We start from the raw sequence: 23,319 nt of genomic DNA on the forward strand, positions 1-23,319 counted from the left end.
GGATTCCATTTGTTGGCTGATATTGCAGACCTTAAAAATAACACCACATAGTAAAAACATGTAAAAAACAAAAACACAACAAAAACAACTATGACACATTTAATACCCATTAAAAGCCCTGGAGCCAGCCTCGCCCCCCACAACCAAACGTCTACAGTACAGTATTGTGCCTTTGTAACGCCCATACAAACCACGTGAACCCGCGTGAGTTACAGTGTGTCAAGCGAGATTATGTTATAACGCAACAAGCCTGGAGGTTTGTAACATGTTCCAATTTAGAATCCAACAATTTGATAGTCATTATAGCCAAAACCTAATATATAATATATAAGAGACCAGTGCCAGGCGGGTGGTTTTCCCCTGGGACAGAACCAAACCCAGCCCCGCGTGGCAAACAGAAACCACGCCAGATGGAATAAGGTTTTTCATTTAGGCATCTGGGGCATTTCTGTTTTAAACCCCAGTATTCCCTCGTCCGTGCCAAACGTTTACATAACCCGACCTGTCCCTGTGAAGGCTGAACCACAGATGGATCTGGAAACCCAGCGGCCGCTCCGCAGTTCAACCTGACTGGTTTGCGAGTTGTCCCGGTGACTGATGATGTCACCCCTAGCTACCTGATACAGGTCTGTGCATGTCGAGCTGTGTGAGTCTTTCCCACTGTTTAGGAAAGGACGGAATAGGACTCCATGACATCGGTTCTGACAGTCTGACTAGTGAATGAGACTGATGTGGCGGTTCTTGACATGAATGGAGGTAGAACTGGTTGGGCTGCATCCCCCAAACTGGACAGCTTTGTGGAAGAACTGTCTTTTCTTATTGTAAAACACACACGCACGCACGCACGCACACACACACACACACACACACACACACACACACACACACACACACACACACACACACACACTCCACCACCACCACCACCATCACCACCACCACAAAGGCCCACTGGAAATGTTAAAAGGTTGTTCCAAGTGCCTGCTGTTGCTGTTCAACCCACCCAAAAAGGCGTTTGTCAGTCTGTAGTATAGGCTATACAGTACCTCTGCTCTGTATTTTTAGTTTAGTTGGTTCTGGCTGGAGCTGGGAAAGCATGCTGCACGGGAGGAAACTGAGAAAGCTAGCTGTAGTGTGCTGCATGTTCATCGAGGTGAGTGACATGTCTGTTCCGGTGCAGCGTTCTTCTCCTCAGCAGGGTGAATACAGCCGTAGGGGCTGTGTGCATTCATATGGCATGTCATCAGGTGACACCTGGGTGTCACACAAACTAGGAGGAGGAGGAGAGGAGGAATTGAAAGAAACAGAGAAAGAACATCTATGCCAATTGTGTGCAATAAGCGGTGCTGTTAATTTCTCATGAATGATTTTAGCTACATTTTCATCATGACCTTGCTGTAGCTTATCCAATGCGGTGTTTCCATTGGCACTATTGCATTTGTCGGTCGGAAAAAGTTTCCAATTCATTTAAAACGGGAAAGTTTTACGTGTGTTCTCCTCTCCCAATGGTATAGCCTACTAAAGGTCGTGATCTCAGTTTTGTGTAAACTGCTCCCAGATAAACTTGGGGCATGAAATATTATTAGTCAACGCGGATTGGATGAATGAGTTCTCAGGGCGAACGCGGATTGGATGAATGAGTTCTCAGGGCGAACGCGGATTGGATGAATGAGTTCTCAGGGCGTGCTGGAGGGCGTGGCTTCAGTGCCGCTCGCGCTGTCAGTCGGAAGAAGCTGCGGCTCATTTACTAGTGCCGTCAACGATAGTTCAGCATGGCGTTATGTTGTTTAAACCGTTTTCTTTTTGTCGAAATTGGGTTTAACAATTTAATAGAAGGTGTAGCGAATTTGTAAATCATTTAGGTGTTGTATTTTAACATTAGCCGACTGTCGGAGAACTTAATAGTGCGGTGGTTGTTGTCGGTTTGACAGACTCGGACGGACAGGAGCGGTTAATTGTTGATTTCATTGATATCGCTTGTCTGACATAATTCGGTTCAGAGGGCAAGTTGCTGACCGTTCTAATTTCTTTTTTTTCAATCCGTGTTTGCTGTGTTTGATAGTCTTTCCATTACGTTTTTGATGTGACCAAGAGAGAAGAGAGAAGTTTTCTCCTCTAATGACGTGGACTAGCACCATGAGTAGTGGCTACAGTAGTTTAGAGGAAGACTCCGAAGAATATTTTTTCACCGCCAGAACTTCGTTTTTCAAGAAGCCATCGGGAAAACCAACTGAGTGCAAGGTAGGCTAGTCAACCTTTTTCTGTTTTCATGGGACTCCACATAGCTAACTATCTATTTGTAGGCTACTGTGTGATTTTGATCATACAGGGCTGCTGTTTTATTTGCATACAAGAACAATGAGGATATGTTAGTCCCCTTTTGACAGTTAGGCTAAGCTACTCGTCTTTTTTGATATGCATGTTGAACCCAATCAGCCTAAAGGTTGCACGTGATAAACATTGCCAATGCATCATACCAACACAAGAAATTCATAGGCCTATTTCATCAGGTGGTCTTCATATGACCTCCTATCCAAGGTAGCTGGAGCCCATAGAGTAGGTCAATTCAAGACACCCCCCTCAATCATCAATGCTGGCCTGTTCTTCCAGTCTCAAACTCCACAATACTAACAGAATTATTCTCTTCCCTCTGTCTGCCCTGCCCCTGTCCGAGGCAACATCCCTTCATTTGTGTGTGTGTGTGTGTGTGTGTGTGTGTGTGTGTGTGTGTGTGTGTGTGAGAGAGAGAGAGACATTACTGTTGGTCGTGGATGCAAATTCTACTGTCTGACCTCTAATATTTCCATAAATGCCCTTGCTTCAGTCGTCAATGCCCTATGGCAGGCTGTGTGTGAGTGGACAGTGTCAGAGAGAGAGCGCTCTGCGGGGACTTGCCCAGTAAGCATAATGCTCTGCCCACCCCCACTCTGCTGTCAATGGCGTTACTGTAGGGGAAATGTCAGGCAGAGGCTCTCTTGCTTGGGAACCCCTCTGGTCGACGGTCATCTAAGACCTCTGTGTTAGGGTCCATTCATCAGGGTCACCATGCAGACCAGCGCCATTTAACAATTTATTCCCTTGGAGGGGGACTATAGCGTACTATAATGTGAAATGTCACCAACGCTTTCTGACGAGCCCATAGGCAGAACCGAGTCGGGAGTGATGTCATATGTTTTTTCGCCTGCTCTGTCCTTGACTGATCCGCATGTTTTCGTTGACTGTGGCCCAGACAAGCCCTGTGCGTCTCTGGCAGTAAGTCACTCACCTGGCCTAGTTTGTGTGTGTGTGTGTTTGTGTGTTGGTTTATGAGTTAGTGTTGACAGCCTGGTCTGTAACACGCCTGTTAACGTCCTGATGTCTCTGCTACTTGCTCTGTTTGTCAACATAGAGAGACGGGAGAAAAACTGAGCTGAGCTCCCAGGAAACAGCTGTACACTCTCTCACACACACACACACACACACATACACACACACACACATACACACACACATCCATGACACACACACAGAGTTTCTGAGTGACAGTTCCTGCCTCTATAGACTACAGTAACTCACTGCCCACTCCCTCTGTGGGAGGACAGGGTCCTAATGCATCATCCTAATGTGTGTGTGTGTGTGTGTGTGTGTGTGTGTGTGTGTGTGTGCGTGCGCGCGTGCGTGCATGCACGTGCGCAGCCATTAGCCTAATCGTTACAGTGGAGCCCCTGGCTCAGTTTGTTGGGTGTATTCTGTTTGTGTGATGAATATCGGTTCAGACAGTTCAGACATTGCTGTTTCCCAGTATATAATGCAGTGCTAGTAGTCTGTTGTGTAGCAGAGATAGACCAGTGACAGAGACAGACAAACTGTCAGTTTTCCTCAGCTTACATGGCAGCCAGGCAGGAGCGGACTCTGTATGTGTGTGTGTGTGTGTGCTCGGTGTGTGTGTGTTTTCTCCGCCGTTCCAAAGTCAACAGCAGCAGCGTCTGTCCATTGGCAAAGTTAGAGAAATCAGTCCAGGAAATCAGAACGCAGGTCCAGGAATCTCTCTGGGCTGCTTCAGTAGTCTCAGCCTGGCCTGGCAGGTGCTGTGAGTATCTGGTATACAGTGTCTGACTGTTGCCTGAATATATGTGAGTCTGTACAGTGCTGTTTGTCAGGTTGCTGTGTGTCTTTCTGGCTTGTTAAGAATTTATATTGTATGATTTGGGTGGTTTCTTGTCCTTTCCTGGAGTGTTCTGTCCCCAGAAGAGAGTGAGAGGGATACAAGCCAGGCCTTACTGACGGTTGGAGGAAGATGGAATTCTATCTGTTGACCCCGATTTCACGGAAATCATGCTACCTGGCAACGACCTGTGTGCTACAAATAGCAGACAGATAGAGCAGTGTCTGGGACAAGTCTTCTTCTATAGCTCCTCTCACCCGCTTTTTTGGTACTGTAACTTCCAAGGAATATTAGATTACTGGTACTTGTACATCAGAAACTCCACGGTAAGCTGTGTCTCAGTATACCAAGTATGGTTTATGACATCACACACAGTGATACCCTACACCTATTGGCAAGGTTGGATTAGACCTCGATACTGTATGACGATGACATCACCACCTGCTGCCGGCAAGGTGTGCCGACCACACACAGAACCCTGAGCCGACCTCGCATTAGCGCCTGCATCCCCTCCCCCCCCGTCCCCCACCCCCCTCCTCCCTCTCGCCAGGTTCTTCCATCGCTATTGTGTTTCAGTTCCTGGCTGTTCTCAGTTATACATCCTGTTCTGTCCCCTGCCAACCCTCTTTGTTTTAAGATTAACGTCACCAGACGCCCGACCCGCCACTTTATTCGAACCATTTGGCGGACGCTCTCAATCTCGTCGTCACACATTCGGTAGACCTATCAGTCCATAAGGCCCTTCAGCAGCATTGGTCTTGGTCCATTTTTCTTCTCGTCATTTATTAGTCTGGGTTAGAAATGGAAAGTTGGAAAGGAGAGTAGAGGAGATAGCCAATCGGCAGAGCCAGCCCACCTGTCCGGTCCGAGTTTACACTCCAGCAGCCAGGGCTCTGTGACTCCTACTCCACTCCACGCTCTGCCAGCAGGGAGTCTGCTGTCTGTCTGAACACCTCAGTGAAGAATCTCTGAGACCGCGTATAGAACAGGGCTGCACATTCTCCACCCTGAAGCTCAGCTAGCCTTGGTTTCTCTTCACTTAGTCGATAAACTAATATATACTGGTATCTGGGCTAACGTCTTCCAGCGTGTGCTTGTTTTACTGTAGTCTATGACAGCTGTGGAAACTGGTGCTAGGGAATAGGTTTGGCTCTGAAGCTAGCTCATCGTGTTGTTACTGGAGAATGTCATTTCTGGAGAAGTGTTGTCTGAGGCTAGGGGGGGAGAGGGAATCTAGACATGCCCAGAGAGAAGTTCTGAGGTTCCTCCCCAAGGCCCTCCCTGTTTTAACACATCAGCGTAGTTCTAAAGTGATACAGACCGTGCTTGACGCCGAGTTGTGGAGTTGCTTTGTTTAAACTGAGAGATGCCACTGCATTCGTCTGTTTAAAAGTTGTGTGTGTGTGTGTGTGTGTGTGCGCTCACATGCTATCGTAGTTGTTGCCCCTGATCATAGCAAACAGAATGGCATCATGAATAAGCCGTACCAGGTTCAAGAGGTTGGTTGGCAGAGCTCACCAGGCCTCATCGTGTGAGGAAGTGTGTTTCTTTGAAGACTCTGAGGGTTTCATTTGTTTATATTCACAACAGTGCCAGTGCCAAACCATAACACAGCCAATGCTGTGTGTGTGTGTTTGTGCTACTCTTGCACTTGCTTTAGCACTAGATTATGCTCAATTCTTTAGAAAAGATATGCACTTGTGAGTTCTGGTGAGTAGTAGTACACTAACACTGACTGCATTAAATGCAAATATATAAGTCGCTTTGGATAAAAGCATTTGCTAAATGACTGTAATGTTAATGTAATGTGTGTGTGTGTGTGTGTGTGTGTGTGTGTGTGTGTGTGTGTGTGTGTGTGTGTCAGCAGGTATACACGTCGTGTGAGGGGTTGCAGTGTTTGTTAGCCCTGTGCTCTGTGCCATGCTGGCCTACTTCCCTGTCTCTGTTGTGAGTCGTGAGTCCTGTTCCCCCAGTGTGGAGAGATTATCAGCCATCCCTCTGTTTCCATAGGTCACTTCATCAGAGCTCTCTCTCTCTCTCTCTCTCTCTCTCTCTCTCTCTCTCTCTCTCTCTGTGTGCATTGTCAGAAGATCCACACTGACTCAGTGGGCTGATGGAAATCTCTGAGATTGAACTTGATAAACTACAGAAACTCATTCCTCTGTTCCAGTTCTAGACATGGCTCGTGTGTGTGTGTGTGTGTGTGTGTGTGTGTGTGTGTGTGTGTGTGTGTGTGTGTGTGCGCGCGCGCGCGTGTGTGTGTCTGTAGGCCTATTCTAAGCAAAGCAGATGTGTTGTGTCTGTTACTGCCATGCGTGCAGGGGTAGGGCTGATTGACTGAGGCCGTGCTTACAGTTCAGGGGGGCCCGTCTCAGAATGCGGCCTCCACGTCTGGAAGTCTTTTATAAGCGAAAGGCTTTTCCAAAGGAAACTCAGTTGAATTGTTCCTGCTGCTGCCAGCACCCGTTATCTGTCTCTATCAGCAGCTTGGCAACGCTTCATGCCTGGGACACACACACACACACACCAATCGTCAGGCTCCTGGAGGATAATATGATTACCCCTCATAGCAGCCACCTTCGTCATGGAGCAGATGGGGTGTTTGTTTAGGCTACATACTTGGCCGTGTGTATGTGAATGTATATACTGTGTGTGTGTGTGTGTGTGTGTGCGCGCGTGTGTGTGTGTGCGCGCGCACAGCCACATACGTCACTCTACATTAGCACGCAATTCACATGCGAGTCGCGCCATCTGCACCACCTCTACTGCTGCTTAGCAGCCCACCCCTCAGCCCGTCAGCCCCTCATACCCTCAGCCCCCCCCTCAGCCTCTCAGCCTCCTAGACTAGCGACTGTAAGGACAAGACACAGGTGGTGGATAGAGCTCAGAACCCCAGTCTCTTCAGAGTTAAACCCCCTCCATCTGTTTGTTTGAAAGGTCTTGGTTGATGACCCGTAATAGAGCTACCTGCAGTTAGTCCTGATTCCCCCCCCCCCCCCACACACACACACACTCCTCCCTCCAGACACTGAGAGGGGCAGCAGAGACCACCTGGTCTGCAGGTGTAGCCTATCACAGTGCACAGGTGAGCAGCTAGCTGGTTACAGGAGCTAGGTGGCTTAGTCATTCTGACCCCCCCCCCCCCCACACACACACACAGCTGTCATTTACCTTCTGAGGGAGGTGACTTCCGGAGACCTGTGATCTCATCTCACTGGAGTCAAAGATCATCAGGGGAAGGCATCTGACACCTCAAAATACCCACTCCTTTACATGTGGATGGAGGGGAGGAGGCCAAGGAAGGAAGCCATTTTCTGAAGCAATTTTAGACACTGGGCAGTTACTGAGGTCATGTAGAGCTGCTCTGTGCCTGCTCTGCCCTGCTCAGCTCTGCCCTGCCCTGCTCAGCTCTGTGTATGAGAGGGGTAATGGTGTGCAGATCCCTGGCCCTAGCTGCCACATGCTGCATCTGGGAGCAGTTAGACACGCCAGGCTGGGATCACTGCACCACCTCCACCGGAACAGCACAGACCCGCAGCACTGGGCTTTGATGTCCCTGAGGGAGACAGAGAGAGAGAGAGGTACAGACAGAGAGATGGCCTTGATAGAGAGTGAAGACAGGGGTCCAGGGTAAGAGAGCAAGGGGGTTCAGGGTAGTACTGTAATTAGCAGAGAGACAGAGAGGAAGAAAGAGAGAGAGAGAGAAAGAGAGGTCGAAAGAGAGAAAGTAAGTAGGCTTAGGCTAGGGGTGTAACAATATATCGTGCCACAATATATCGCGATACAGAAACGTCACAATACGTATCGTCAAGGTGAAAACAATATTGTGATATGTTTATTGTATATCAGTGAACGCTGGCTACACAACGCTGGTAACAAACACGTCTTTTGTCTCTAGGCCTATCCATGATATTACAACAGTTAATATCTGCCCTAGCCATGTAACAGGGTATCCTGGACGGATAGCAGCTCCAGTCAACACAAAGGCTACATGCCCGGGGCGTGGTTGGAGTCTATTCTGCAGGCCTGATGTGTTTACCCCAGCACTGCTGATAAGTCGCTCTCCTGCCTGTCAGCGCGCTGAATACCATTCGCCTAGACTGCGTGTTGTGATTGCGACATTGTTGTAACATTGTGACTCATCTGTTCCTGGTTCTGTCACATAAACCGCAGACTACAGAAGAAGAGAGAAGCGGTCAGTCAAAGTCACCCCGCCCCCATTCAGTGTCATCGCTGCAGGTGGTGTGATAGTGGGGGGTGCCTTTGTCTTCAGTGGCTAATCTAACTGGACACTCATTCGCCCGAGGCACCGTGTTCACCGGGGGTGGAGCGTTAGCCCCGACCAAGGAATGCTTTGGGGAAATAAGCACAATGAGTTGGCGCCCTGCTCGACACTGCGCGGCCAGAGTGCCAGAGTTCTATAGCTCCCATAGGCAGTCACGAGCCGCGCTCGTGATATCTAGTATCTGACGGCGCCTCCGCCTACGCACAGTACCGTCCTTGTGTTCCCCTCACCTGGTCTGAGCCTGCAGCCCTGAAGCAGGAAGCCACCCAGGACAGGAGCGACGCCTCTTAATCTCCGCGCTGACCGTACAAGGCCTTCATTGTAGCCTGCTACTGTACCTCTTATCTCGGTGCTGCTGACTTGTGCTTAACACTCAGTGATACAAACCTAAACAAAAATGACCTCAGAATGGCTTTCACACGCACACATACAGCACCATGACCTTGACACATGCTCAACCTGAGCAATGCACACGGGAAACTACAGTCATAGTTGTTCTTACTTGTTTTAATGGCTGGTTGAAATTAAGCAACACATTGAGCAACAGTTTTACTTGGTTTAGTGTAATAAATTAGCTCTCTTTCTGTGAGGAGGACAGTTGTAGAGATAGTACAGCCTGTCCCTGAACTACAGTACGGACACACAAACACACACAAGAGGACTCGCGCACACACACACACACACACACACACACACACACACACACACACACAGAAAGGCAAGGCTGGCCGGGTTAATCTTTGCCTCGGAGCTTGGCTAGGACTACTGTCAACAGTTCCTCTGTCTCCCTGACTCCACACCACTCTACCTGGCTACAGTTTCACCAGCAGTGCCCTTGCCCCGGCAGCTCCCCAAACTCAAGGTTGTTGTATTTGAAATGTGTTTAACAACACACAATTCACATAATTAGTGTGGTGACTTTGATCATCCACAGTGTTAAGAGTGTGTTGACCGGTAAGACTTTCCCATGCAGTGAAGTGTTTGATCTTGAGGGGGTGAGAAGGTCTCTTAAAGGGAGTTTCCACTGTAGCCTTGTTGAGGGAGTGGGTTTCATTACCATGACATCATCATTAGACTGTTCTGATGGACCTTGACCTGGGAGGAGCTCTCCTCGCTTCCCCCCCCCCCTCCTCTTCCCTCCTCCACCCCTCTCCTCTCTCTTTGTTGTGAGGATGATACTGTAGGAGTAGAGATCTACTGTAACAGTGATTCAGTCAGCTTTACTTCCTCTTGGAGTGAATCACTTAATGCTTGTGGTTTACAGTCACCCTACGGTCCCATTGATATGGGTGTGTGTGTGTGTGTGTTTTGTGTTTTTTTTGTGTGTGTGTGTGCTTACTCACAGGTATTGTGTTTCTATATCTGGCCCCAGACACACCTGCTTTTCATCTCTTCATTCACCTTTCTCATCCTTCATTATAGTGTTCTATAGAAACGGTTTCATTGTGTCTTCTAGTGTCATCATCAGTACGGTTTGAGGTCAAGCCTGTCTCTCCCATTGTGAACTGTAGGGAGTATCCAATAATGGTTTAGATTCAAGGCCCAAAGGCAAAAATGGTCTCCTTGGCCATCACTTCTCAGTGCTGTCTCATACAGAGGTATATAAAGCATTACCCAACATGGTGGTTGGTCACACTTTCTAGGTTTTAGGCTATATTTGCACAAGAGGGCATTAACAAACACAAAAGTATGTCTGTGTTCTTTAGTTTAGAAGAAGTAGGCGTGTTAAATTGATCATCATTCGATTTTCAACCGGTTGAGAATGTTCTCCTCGTAGTGCGTGACACAACGATAACCACTACCCTATCCACGCGTATCATTTCGCTAGCTGGCTAATGTTATCTAGTTTACTTGTGCAATAATAATATGACAACTTCATTTGTATAACACATTTCATACAAATAAATGCAGTTCAAAGTGCTCTACAACATATATTATCAATAAGTTTGGCTAGCTAGTTTGCGCTCATAAGGACATACTAGTTAACAAACTGCACTGTGCGGAAAGTGCGGGCACGGCCTGCCAATCATAGCTAATGACAATTCTTTATTACCACACCCAGTTTGGGTGAACTTATATCCTAGTGGGGAATTAAGACAAATTGCTTTAAAATTAGTTTTAAAATACATTTCAATTACTGAATAATTTAAAAGTACATTTCAATTACTGAATGTTGCCTAAAGACAGCTGGCAAGTGTCACGTTCAACCAGCGTGTTAATGCTTGAACTGTGTGAGTGAGTGGAGCCCCTCTGCCTGGCCTGGCCCAGAGACATCACTCTCTGGGCTCATTTCAACCTCACACTCAGCCCTGCCTCAACATGAGGGGGAGGAGAACGGGAACCGTCCTGTTCCTCCTCAGGCAGTATTGTTGCTCCACTCACCTAGAGAGGAAGTCGCGCGCGCGCGCACACACACACACACACACACACACACACACACACACACACACGCATCATTAGGTAATCATGGTAAAAGGCAGGGGCCACTGCTGGCTGTGTGAGGAAATGTGATGCAACGTGTTTCGGGCCTCTGGCCAGCCTACATGCAGCAGTAATGAATGTCTTTGTGTCTGAACACTGTGATTAGCCTCAATCTTACAGGTCCAGGCATAGCATGGTGTTGCTGCAATAGTTAGCCTACTGATGCCATGGCTTTATAGAGTGAAAATAACTTTGTTTTTGACAGTTGTGTGATCGTGTGTGTGGTTGTGTGATCGTGTGTGTGTTTCAGTTCTGTCACAAGCGCATACAGTACACACACACACACGCACCAAACTGTCCACCCCCCCCGGACCTCACTAAGCAGGAAGTTTACTCCAGTGGAACAATTTGAGGATTGGATTACTTTGGTTTCTGACAGGCATGATTGAGACCACAGCTGTAGCTTGCTGTGTGTGTGTGTGTATTGTGTGCACATCGGGCTGGCTCGGTAAATAGGCCTGGCCACTGGAATGTGTCCAGTCGTAGATGAATGCTTTCTGCTGTTTGTGCTCGAGGGGTCAAGAGCTGGGCTGTGGTACAGTGAATCCATATAGGATCAAATCCAGCACTTGGAGAGAGAGAGGGCAGTACATGTGTGTCTGCATGAGAGTGTGTGTCTGTCTGGACAAGAGTGTGTGTGTGTGTGTGTGTGTGTGCGTGTGTGTGTGTGTGTGTTGTGTGTGCGTGTTGTGTGTGATTTTTGCAGTATGTCCATTAGTGCAGGAATGTCCGTTGGGGAGGAAAGGTGTGGTTGTGGTAGACTTCCTCTGAGAGCTGAAGAGGAAGTCACACAGAGAAGGAGAGAGAGAGAGAGAGAGAAGAGAGAGAGAGAAGGGCTGACTGTGGTCAGGGATACTGAGAAGTCTTGACTGTCCTTCAGTACTGAAAAGGATCAACTCTTCTCATATCACACCTGTCTGGACACACACTGCACCTGCACTAGCTCCCCTACAGCCATACTGTACTGTACACTACTGTAGTTAAGCTTGTCTAGAGTTTTTCGTCTGCCTGCATTCCTTTTTAGCTTTGTTTAACTGAGAGTTGCGCCTGTCTGAAAGAACAACTGAGGGTGTGTGCGTGCATGTGTGTGTGTGTTTGTGCACGGGTGAAAATTAACTTTTTGGCTCACGGTGAGTCACCTGCCAAGGGGTATATATTTTGTGTGTGTGTGTGCATGTGTGTTTATCTCCGTTTCAGTCAGGGAAGATTTTTCTGACTGATTAAGGCCCCTGGATAGACCAGTCTGACCATACAACACTAGAATTCTACCGAAGCCCATGTCTTTGTAAGATCCACACACAAACACACACACACACCACTTCTCGTTAACTCGCCCCCACAGTCGGCGAAGCTCCAACCAGACTCCTTCTCCCTCCGTCTCTGTCTTTATCATAGAACTAGACTCCTCCTTCCCTAACTCCCTGCCTAGTACAGGCTGACTGGTGAACCACACCATACATCTGTCTCCCCAGCTGTCCCTTCCTGGGTCCAAGCTCATCTGGGCCGTAATCGGACTGGCACTTATTAACCTTGAAACCTCAGTGGCTTTATTGGGGGTGAGAGGGGGGTTTGGGAGAGAAGACCAGATGGGAGTTCAACTTGATACAAGAGAACACCCCCCCCCCCCCCCTCTCTCTCTCTCTCTCTCTCTCTCTCTCACTCACTCACTCACACACACACACACACACACACACACACACTCTCCTTCTCTCCAGGCCTCTCTCTTTCCCTCACTCTCTGGAACACTAGACACCTACGCACTAGGGCTGGATTTAAAAAAAAGTAGATTAATCGATTCTGAATCATTTCTGAATCAAATGATTCAGAATCGATTCATGAATCCCAAAATCGATCTTTTATTTAATGAATGAATGAATAAATGAAGGAATGAATAGTTCATTAATTCATTCAATGATTCATTCATTCATTCACTTTTGGAAATCAGTATTGATACCCAGCCCTAGTATCGATGTGTTGCATAACTTGGCAGTCATTAAGTCAATTAAGGTTACAGCAAAAAAAAGGTTTTAGTAACACTAACCGAATCGATATTGAATCGAATCGAATTGAATCGTGATAATTGATTCTGAACCTTGTGAATCGGAATCGAATCGATTCTTGAAATTCGAATCGATACCCAGCCCTACTACGCACGCGGTTCTCTCTCTCTGTCCTTGTCTGGGTGTCTCTCTACCTCAAGGACTGGTTATCCCAGACCAGAGGGAGGCCTGTTGGATCAGTGGGAGGCGGAGGCCTGGGCCGCTCTGCTTGTGGACCATTACCTCATCAGCCCTGCTGCTCAGTTTGTTTTGCCTCCGTTACGCTCTGCCTGGCTTTTCATCTTAACCCTCTCCTGTCCGCTCGGCCCGCACTTGACACGCACACACACACGCACACTAGCGCACACACACACACACACACACACACACACACACTCGCGCACACACACACACACGCCTGGCTTTCCATCTTAACCCTCTGCTGTCCACTTGGCCCGCAGTAGACACAGACACACACACACACACACACACACACACACACACACTACTGTCTTTCCCCTCATCTTCTACACACACAGACATAGGCTATTCAGACACTAGCCAACCAAACCTGCAGGCTCATCCAGTAGATCTGGTTAGAGAGGGGGGTTGGATCCCCAGCCATGACCCAGTGCCACTGACATTTTTGACTGATAGCCAGGTCTGTTTGATCTTCCTTTAACACACAAACACACCATCGCCATACAGACAGGCACACACGCCACACTCAACAGTAATCCCCCTCCATCTCACTGAGAGGCCTAGCTGTAATCAGCTGACCCGGGTGACCAGGGTTTAAGTGCTGGGAGGCTAACGCACCCCTCTGTGGAGGTATTAATAGACTGGCCTTGTCTTCTGGGCTCTGTTTAGTTTTATCTGGGAGCGTGACGTTCTTAAGTTTCTTTTTTGGAGGCGTGCACGAGTGCTCACGAGTTTGTGTTTGTGTGTGTGTGTGTGTGTGTGTGTGTGTGTGTGTGTGTGTGTGTGTGTGTGCGTGCGTGCCTGTGTGTGTGCATGTGTATGTGTCTGTGTGTGCACGCGTTCAACCCCAGAATAGCCTGTAATCCTGGTACTGTATGAGTCACCTTGGGGCCAGGCCAGATTTGAACCCAGGGCAAACACAGGTCATTTTTACTCCGCCGGCCCCTCCTCCTGCAGCACCAGCCCGGGTCCAGTCTGGCCCAGTCACTGCCACCAACCCACCAGCCCGGGTCCAGTCTGGCCCAGTCACTGCCACCAACCCACCAGCCCGGGTCCAGTCTGGCCCAGTCACTGCCACCAACCCACCAGCCCGGGTCCAGTCTGGCCCAGTCACTGCCACCAACCCACCAGCCCAGGTCCAGTCTGGCTCAGTCACTGCCACCAACCCACCAGCCCGGGTCCAGTCTGGCCCAGTCACTGCCACCAACCCACCAGCCCGGGTCCAGTCTGGCTCAGTCACTGCCACCAACCCACCAGCGAGTCCCTGTCTGACCCCTCAGCCCATCGCCCACTGTGGCATCAACCAGGGCCCCTTTTATATGCAGGGGGGTTGGGCTTGGGGGGTCCAGGGTTTCCATCAGTGTATTGCAAGCCCACTGGCCCTAAGCCTTTGGGAAAATGTGTTTTTTAAATGTATTTTTAACTCGCCACCGAGTCTTATGGCCAGATTTCTGGGGGAAACCCTGGGGTCCATTCACCAGGACCTCTTTTACAGTGGAGCCCTGCCTACAGCTAGCTAAGGCAGTCCCAGGCCAGAGAGCAGGCCTGCTCCCGTCTCTGGTGCTACGGTGAGCAGGCTGAGAAGGGTTAGCATGCCTTCAATGATGAGTCACGGTCCTCCAGGGTGTGTTGACATTAAAGAGAAACATTAGCTCTGTATTCCCCCGTAGAGGCTTGTCTCAGAGGTAAAGCTGGCTGTAGTGTGTGTGTTTGTGTGTGTGTGTGTGTGTGTGCGCGCGCACGTGCACTTGTGTCATTAAATACGTTGGCACGCAATCTCACACAGGCAGTGTGTCCAACGGTCCATATATGGGTGTGTGTATGTGTGTGTATGCGTGTGCGTGTGTGTGTGCGTGTGTGTGTGTGTGTGTGTGTGTGTGTGTATGTGTGTGTGTGTGTGTGTGTGCCTGCGCCTGCTAGCCCTGGAGTCTGAGCACAGAGTACCATAGGCTAGGTTTGTTTTTAGTAGGAGCCATGGAGAGCTGCAGTCCCATGCCCATGTAAGAACACGCACAGCACTCTTTGGGCCTGAGGCCTGCAGAGACACACACACACACACACACACACACACACACACACACAGGCCTAGCTGAGGATGACTTTGCCCTTGTCATCAGTACATAAAAATGTCATCTAGATGTAGTTTGCGGTGTGTGTGTGGGGGGGGGGGTGGAAGGGGGGGAGAGGCTCGGTTACAGTAAGTCACTGAAGATGAAACCAGCTACTCTATGAAGGGTCCGCCCCTCAGGCATTTCAGAGTTACTCATCTCTCCAGGCTTAGAGGAGGTATTTGATGTCATGCATATTTTCTCCATGGTGTCATCTACTACTCTGTGTCTGTCCACCAGTACACTCTACAGCACCTCACCCCCCGTGGGCCATGGGATGGGGTGTATTTGAGGAGGGAGACACATTCGCGTGTGCGTGTGCGTGTGTGTGTGTGTGTGTGTGTGTGTGTGTGTGTGTGTGTGTGTGTGTGTGTGTGTGTGTGTGTGTGTGTGTGTGTGTGTAGACTAGATGGCAAGTGTGCAGACGAACCACTCCAGGGCAACAAGGTAGTGTGAATGGGATCCCTATCGCTGTGCTGTCAGATGATGGTGACCAGTTAGCCCCACGGACAATTAGCATTCCCTATTTCGAATGCGCCCGTTCGTTAAATAAGAGAAAATAGCACAGAGCTTCTAAGCCGGATATTGGTGTGTCACTCTCTGTTATTGCCATTTACTAACTGCTTATCACTTTCTCTCTCAGGATGTGGAGAAGGACAGGGAAGTGCGGACGCACCTCAGCAGGGAGGAGATCAAGCTCAAGGTCGACCAGTACAACGCTTCCACCAAAAACCACCTCAAAATGACCCTGGTGCGTCAGTGTTGGAACCTCATCGCTTAACCCAACCTCTAACTCTGAAACACAAACCCTCCCCTGACCCACAGCCTCGAAACACAACCCTAACCTAAACATAACCCAACCTCTACCCCCCCAACTCCTAGATAACTGTACACAGTCCCTCACCCCTAAACATAACCCAACCTCTACCCCCCCAACTCCTAGATAACTGTACACAGTCCCTCACCCCTAAACATAACCCAACCTCTACCCCCCCAACTCCTAGATAACTGTACACAGTCCCTCACCCCTAAACATAACCCAACCTCTACCCCCCAACTCCTGACCTACACAGTGCCCCCCCCCCCCCCCCAGCACACTGACCACCACACTCTCACTCTCTCTGCCGGTTGGTGTGTACTTTACTTTACGTGTGTACACACTGTAGGTGTGTATTGTATGCCCTAAGGTTGGTTACACACCAAATAGCGGCAACCGCCAACTGCCACCCGGCGTGTTTTTAGGAAATGTCTACAACTCAGACGCGCACACACACACACACACGCCCCTATCTGTCCTTCCTTTCTCAGACTCTACCCTGTTAGCCTGTGTCTTCAGCAGTGATACAATCAGTCATTTTAAACTGGAGCTCATGCGTTTCTGTCTTTTCTATTGTTCCCTAGCCGGTTTCTGTCCCTCCCTCCGCCCACGCTTTCCCAGTCTCTCCGTTCTTTGTCCCCCTTATCGTTTAGTCTGCCGCTACGCAACGCCACACAAGTCACCCTGTGTTCTTCATTTGCGCGTGTGTGTCGTGAGTGTGCACGGTCACAGATAAAGGCGGTGGGGTCATATTCTCTGCGTGTGGGTGTGTATGTGTGTGTGTGTGCCTGCGCGCGTAAGTCCGTGCCGCCAGTCCGTTATGGCTGTCAGCTCAGTGTCCAGTTTCAGCTCTAGCAACAATCACCCGGTTCGACCCTAATCACACACACACACACACACACACACACACACACTGTCCCTCTCCACCACACACCAGGTGCTGTGGCTGGGGAAGGGGAGTGGGGGGTTGGCTGGCATATGGAGTAATGAGCTTAGAGAGACAGACAGACCAACAGACGGGCCCTCAAATCTGGGCTCCGTCTGGTACTGCAGCTCCAGACCCCCCCCCCCCCCCGCTCCCAGAGGGGCTTACTGTACCACTCGACATGTCTGAAGACTACTGACAAGGAGGGGTTGGTCTGTAGCTCGCTGCCTTCCATCTCTCTCCTTATAGACCCTTATAGAGTCTGCGCTCGCCCCTCTCTCCTGATAGACCCCTATAGATTCTGCGCTCGCCCCTCTCTCCTGATAGACCCCTATAGAGTCTGCGCTCGCCCCTCTCTCCTGATAGACCCCTATAGAGTCTGCGCTCGCCCCTCTCTCCTGATAGACCCCTATAGAGTCTGCGCTCGCCCCTCTCTCCTTATAGACCCCTATAGAGTCTGCGCTCGCCCCTCTGTCCCTACTCCCCCCTGCTCCTCTGTGGTGTTGACGTGAAGGCCCATGTGTAGACTAGTCCTGCAGTATCCTAATATGTAGCCTCTCTCTCTGTCTGTCTCTGTCTCTCTCTCTGTCTCTCTCTCTCCCTCTCTCTCTCTCTCTCTCTCTCACTCTCTCTCTCTCTCTCTCCAGAGCTCCAGTGGTGTGTATACAGGCTTCATCCAGGTGCAGCTGGAGCTGCGTCGGCCAGTCACGGTGCGAGGTGGTGGAGGGGGCGGGGCTGTGGGCGAGGAGGCCTTCTACCTGCCCCGGGGCGCAACAAACACACTCCACATCAGCTCCAACAACACTGTACGACAGGTGGGTCTCTCTCTCTCTCTCACACACACACTCCACATCACATCAGCTCCAACAACACCATACGATGGGTGGGTCTCTCTCTCTCACACACACACACACACACACACACACACACACACACACACACACACACACACACACCACATCAGCCCCAACTAGGGTTGCAAAATTCCAGGAATATTCACAAACGTCTCAAAATTCCCAACGGGAATAAACTGGAAATTTATGGTAAAATAACGGGAATAATAATAATTCCTGGATTGTCTAACCATACTGTAGCTCTAACAACACCCTACGACAGGTGGGTCACACACACACACACACACACACTTCACATCAGCTCCAACAACACCGTACGACAGGTGGGTCTCGCGCGCACACACACTTCACATCAGCTCCAACAACACCGTACGACAGGTGGGTCACACACACACACACACACACACACACTTCACATCAGCTCCAACAACACCGTACGACAGGTGGGTCTCGCGCGCACACACACTTCACATCAGCTCCAACAACACCGTACGACAGGTGGGTCTCGCGCGCACACACACACGCACACACACACACAGTGTTACAGAGCCTTGTGACTCGGTGTAATATCAGTGTTTATATCAGAGTGTTTCTTACTTCCTCAGGTGATTCAAGCCTTACTCAACAAGTTCACAGTAGCCGACAACCCTGCCAAATATGCCCTGTACAAACGCTGTACCAGAGAGGAGCAGGGTAAGTTAGAACGTGTGTACAGTATGTGTGTGTGCGTGCGTGGGTGCGTGCGTGTGAGCGAGAGAGACTGGAGTTGAGACGATGGAGACAGCTTGTCATGCCATACATGCCAGTGTGTACGCTTGGTGGGGTGTGTGTGTGTGTGTGTGTGTGTGTGTGTGTGTGTGTGTGTGTGTGTGTGTGTGTGTGTGTGTGTGTGTGTGTGTGTGTGTGTGTGTGTGTGTGTGTGTGTGTGTGTGTGTGTGTGTGTGTGTGTGTGTGTGTGTGTCGGGGCGGGGCGGGCGGTTGGTATTTCTGGACACTTGTCGACGCTGAATGCCACTGGGCTAGCAGGCTCTCCCGACTCTTAACACTGTGCCAGGAATACCCCATACCAGGGCCCGCATACTCTCTCTCTCTCTCACACACACACACACACACACACACACACACACACGGTGCCATGCAGCAGCTGCTGTCCAGGCCCTGCCGTGCTGTAGAGAGACGGCCCAGACGGGCTACGGTGTCCCTGTGGGTCCTCCTGAGAGGACCTGTTAGCATCAGGGCAGATCCGCCGCTGGTTCCAAACAGGGAGTTGGGGCTGTTTCACCCTCATTAGTTAATGGGGAGGCTGGTTCAGCGCCGGGGGGGGCAGGGGGGGGGGGGGGGGGGGTTAGTAATGAAAATGTTCTGTCTAGACGGCGTCAGTGGATCTGTGGGCATATTAAAAACACAGCTCCACTTAAATACTTCTCTCACACACACACACACACACACACACACCACCGAGGCAGCTGAGCGCACTGTAAAACAGTCACTGTTCGCCCTTTATTACTACACAGGTCTATATTTTCATTCTTCTGATGGGTGAGATAAAAGATTACGCTGGGTTATCTGCTGTTGTTTACAAGAGGAACCTCGTAAACCCATCTTGACCTTTAAACGATGACGTGTGTGTGTGCGTTTGATAGGCAGTGGTGGGTGCGTGTACAGTACTCTAGATGAGGGGCTAGCCTAGAACGCTGCCGCTCTGTGCATTAAACCAGCAGGAAGCAGAGCCCCCCCCCCCCCTCCCCCCGCAGCTGTGTTGCCATGGTAACGCGATAGACAGGTGCGCCGGCCGGACGGAGGCTCCTGAACTTTAGAACTCCCCCGGTCGTTAAAGTCGTTCATAGAAGCACCCCTCCCCCCACACGGAGACACTCTGGAGACAGAACCCGCCAGCAGGGATGTGCCACTGGAGGCATCATGGCCGTGCGCGTGTGCGAGAGTGTTTCATACGTAGTTAGGGGCAGGGCGTGTGTGTGTGGAGGGGTTTAGGGCTGGTGGTTGTTGGGAGAGTGTTTCATACGTAGTTAGGGGCAGGGCGTGTGTGTGTGGAGGGGTTTAGGGCTGGTGGTTGTTGGGAGAGTGTTTCATACGTAGTTAGGGGCAGGGCGTGTGTGTGTGGAGGGGTTTAGGGCTGGTGGTTGTTGGGAGAGTGTTTCATACGTAGTTAGGGGCAGGGCGTGTGTGTGTGGAGGGGTTTAGGGCTGGTGGTTGTTGGGAGAGTGTTTCATACGTAGTTAGGGGCAGGGCGTGTGTGTGTGGAGGGGTTTAGGGCTGGTGGTTGTTGGAGATCACAGGGACAGAGTCAGCAGGTCTTTCATCCGGGGCGCAGTTGACTGTGCGGCTGGCTGGTTGTTTACCACACCCTGGGCCCCGGGCACGGAGCCAGACACGGCTTTCATCTGACTGGAGTGAATTCTCCGTGACCCTACCCACAAACACATGTTGTACACACAGGCACACACACTCACACGCACGCTATGTGCGTCTGGTGGGAAACTGGGAGAAGTACAGTAATGCTTTTTACAGCACATCCACCTCCACAAAACAAGCCTAAAGAATGTGTGCTGGATGATTACTCTGCCACATGCAAATTAAACTGCAACTCAGGGTGGCTGTGGCTCAGGAGGTAGAGCGGGTCGTCCAATTACTGCAGGGGCGGCGGTTCGATTCCCGGCTCCTCCTGTCCTGTCCACATGACGAAGTGTCCTTGAGCAACACACTGAACCCCACATTTCTCCCAATGAGCAGGCTAGCGCCTTGCATGGTAGCTGCTGCCACTGGGGTGTGAATGGGTGAATGAGAGGCCATTGTAAAGCGCTTTGTCCGTTAGAGGTAGAAAGGTGCTATATAAGTGCAGTCCATTTACCACTCTGTGTGTGTGTGTGTGTGTGTGTGTGTGTGTGTGTGTGTGTGTGTGTGTGTGTGTGTGTGTGTGTGTGTGTGTGTGTCAGTAGGCTATGTACAGTATCTTGTGTGTGTCCCTGTGTGTACAGTAGCTTGCATCATCTGTGTGTCCATTTTGCTACAGTCTGCATGCTATTAGGCTACATTGCTAATGTGTGTGTGTGTGTGTGTGTGTGTGTGTGTGTGTGTGTGTGTGTGTGTGTGTGTGTTGTCCTGTTCTGTCCTGTAGTGTACGTGTGTAGGCTGGCGGAGGGGGAGCACCCGTTGTTTCTGCGTCTGGTGGCCGGACCCAACACAGACACGCTGGGCTTCGTACTCCGAGAACAGCAGACTGGAGAGGTCATGGTAAGACACACACACATACACACACACCATCTACACACCATCTCTCTCCTTCTCTCTTTTATCCTATCTCTCTCTCTCTCTCCTTCTCTCACACTCACACAGCACACACACAGGCTCAGGCACACGCCAAACGCGCTCTCTGGCTTCTGTCCTCAGTGGGATGCGTTCTCCATCCCGGAGCTGCGGAACTTCCTGCGGATCCTGGAGAAGGAGGAGCAGGAGCAGGTGCTGTCCATCACGCGTCGCTACGACAACTACAGACTCCGCCTGCAGGAGGCCCTGAAGGCCACGGGGGGTCCGGGGTAACAACCCTCCCGCCCCCCGGGGGAGAGGAGGGGAAAGAGGGGAGTAGAGACTGGAAAAATACTGCCCCCCGGTGGAGAGGAGGAGAGAGGGGGCAGGGGACTGCAAGTGTGAGACTCGGAGACGGAGTTGGATCGTGGAGGTGTGAGATGAACCCCGGACCTTGCCGTACCTGGTGGGGTGTTGTTCCCCAGGTGGACACTAGAGGGCGACAGTGTGCCGTCCTCCGCTCAGCCCCGGACAGCTCTGGACACTGGCAAAGCCAACCTGGCAGAAGACTGCGCGCCCTTACACCAAAGAAACTCGCTGTGTGCCATATCCGCTCACTCTGCCCTCTCTCTCCATCTTTCTCTCAACCTCTTGCTCATTAAGTCAATCTGTATTTTTTTTCATTTTTTTTTTCCATTTTTTTTCTTGTACCTTTTAAGTATGTGAATGGTCCAAGGCAATATGTTCTATCAGATTATTTGACTTTTATTTAATTTGTGGTTGCGATGGTCTGTAAATATTTTTGTTTTAATTTATGTGGGGGATTTTTTTGTTTTTCCTTTTCCTTTTTGAAATAATTTTAACATTTTTATTGGAGGCTCAGCAGCAGTCCCAACTCATGTAGAGGCGTGGCTGCGTCCAGCTATGGGGCTGGGGCATTCTGGGCTATGCTGGGTCCAGCTATGGGGCTGGGGTGTCCTGGGTCAGAAAGTACAACTAGGTTCTAATAAGGTGTTGGTTGAAAGGTGGCGATGTTGCCTTGAGAAAGTCTTAGGCTGGTATTTCAAAGCTGAAGGTTATTGGATGGATGGTTATGAGGAGGGATGTGAGAGGTGATGGGTGGAGTCTGGGGCTCTCTGCAGGCCATGTATTGTTGGGTGTCAGAGAGAGGGGTCATTGTGTAGCTAGCAGAATGACAGTGGGGTTGTGGTGACTTATAAGACACACTGACATTGGGTTGAGGGGGGTCTGTGTTGTGTAGAGTGTAGACTGGTTTCAGGAAGTAAACTAACTGGTGTAGAGGAAGTAGAAAGTGAACCTTGTAGAAGGAACAGGAACACACGTTTTTAGTTTGGGACATCCGCCTCTAAATACACTGATCATATGCCAAGAGGAGTCTGTTCGGTTTTCCACAGTAAACCTCCTTTCAGTGAGACAGCCCTGTTAACACGGAGTCACAATGGCCACAATGTTAGGACTCCTCTGCTGGTATTCAGCTGTAAACATGTACTGTGTACGGTTCAGACAATGGGGAGGGGGGGGGGGGCGTACCAAAGAGATATGTTCAGTGTTGCAGCTGTGAGGTGAAATGACCATGCATTATTCACTCTGACTGAACTAGGGGTGACTAAGCATTTCTTCTGCGCCATTGTCTGTTTCTCTTTGGAGGCTATCTAGTCCCACAATCAGCTTGGGTTGTATTCATGTCAATGCTGTTGTCATTGAGCGTTGAGAATTAAATTATTGGGATTGAGCGGACAATCAGTGGGAATTGAATGGACAATAGGTTGAAGCATTTTAAGCTTCTTACAGTATCAGTAAATTGTGTAAACAGGCCATTTGAGAGTAATTTGGTATTAAGCCTTGTATTTCTGTGTGTACTATATGACGTTTTTTCTGATGGTACTGCAACATTGCCATGTGTTTCTCTGTATGTAGAGGACTAATGACACAGGTGTGTAGCGACATCTAGTGGACAACTACTGCAACTATGCGCTCTCTTGTCTTACTTCAGCTGTCAAACTGTTGATTTTGAAGCCTGTTGGTTACTTTTTGTTCTATAACACAATTTTTTTTTTATATATTAGAATATTCTAGATGTTGCCTGGTGCAAGCTATTAGAAGCCTCATCACACAGAGGGAAAATTATAGCTAGAGTTTTATTTAAAGGGGTTATTGACCCAAACTTAATTTACTTTCAA

The 23,319-nt window shown here is 49.8% G+C and overlaps 1 protein-coding gene across 1 annotated transcript; it reads left to right on the forward strand.

Annotated features, from left to right (window-relative positions):
* Window positions 1-1,765: 1,765 nt before the first annotated feature.
* Window positions 1,766-22,631, forward strand: rassf3 (Ras association domain family member 3). Its single transcript, XM_084448222.1, has 6 exons — window positions 1,766-2,241; window positions 15,902-16,009; window positions 17,648-17,815; window positions 18,460-18,547; window positions 20,991-21,106; window positions 21,263-22,631. Exons 1-6 carry the CDS (start codon window positions 2,119-2,121, stop codon window positions 21,410-21,412), a joined length of 753 nt encoding a protein of 250 aa, XP_084304348.1. The 5' UTR covers window positions 1,766-2,118; the 3' UTR covers window positions 21,413-22,631.
* The last annotated feature ends 688 nt before the right edge of the window (window positions 22,632-23,319 follow it).

Source organism: Borostomias antarcticus (assembly GCF_949987555.1).
Source record: "Borostomias antarcticus genome assembly, chromosome: 13".
Lineage (NCBI taxonomy): Eukaryota > Metazoa > Chordata > Actinopteri > Stomiiformes > Stomiidae > Borostomias > Borostomias antarcticus.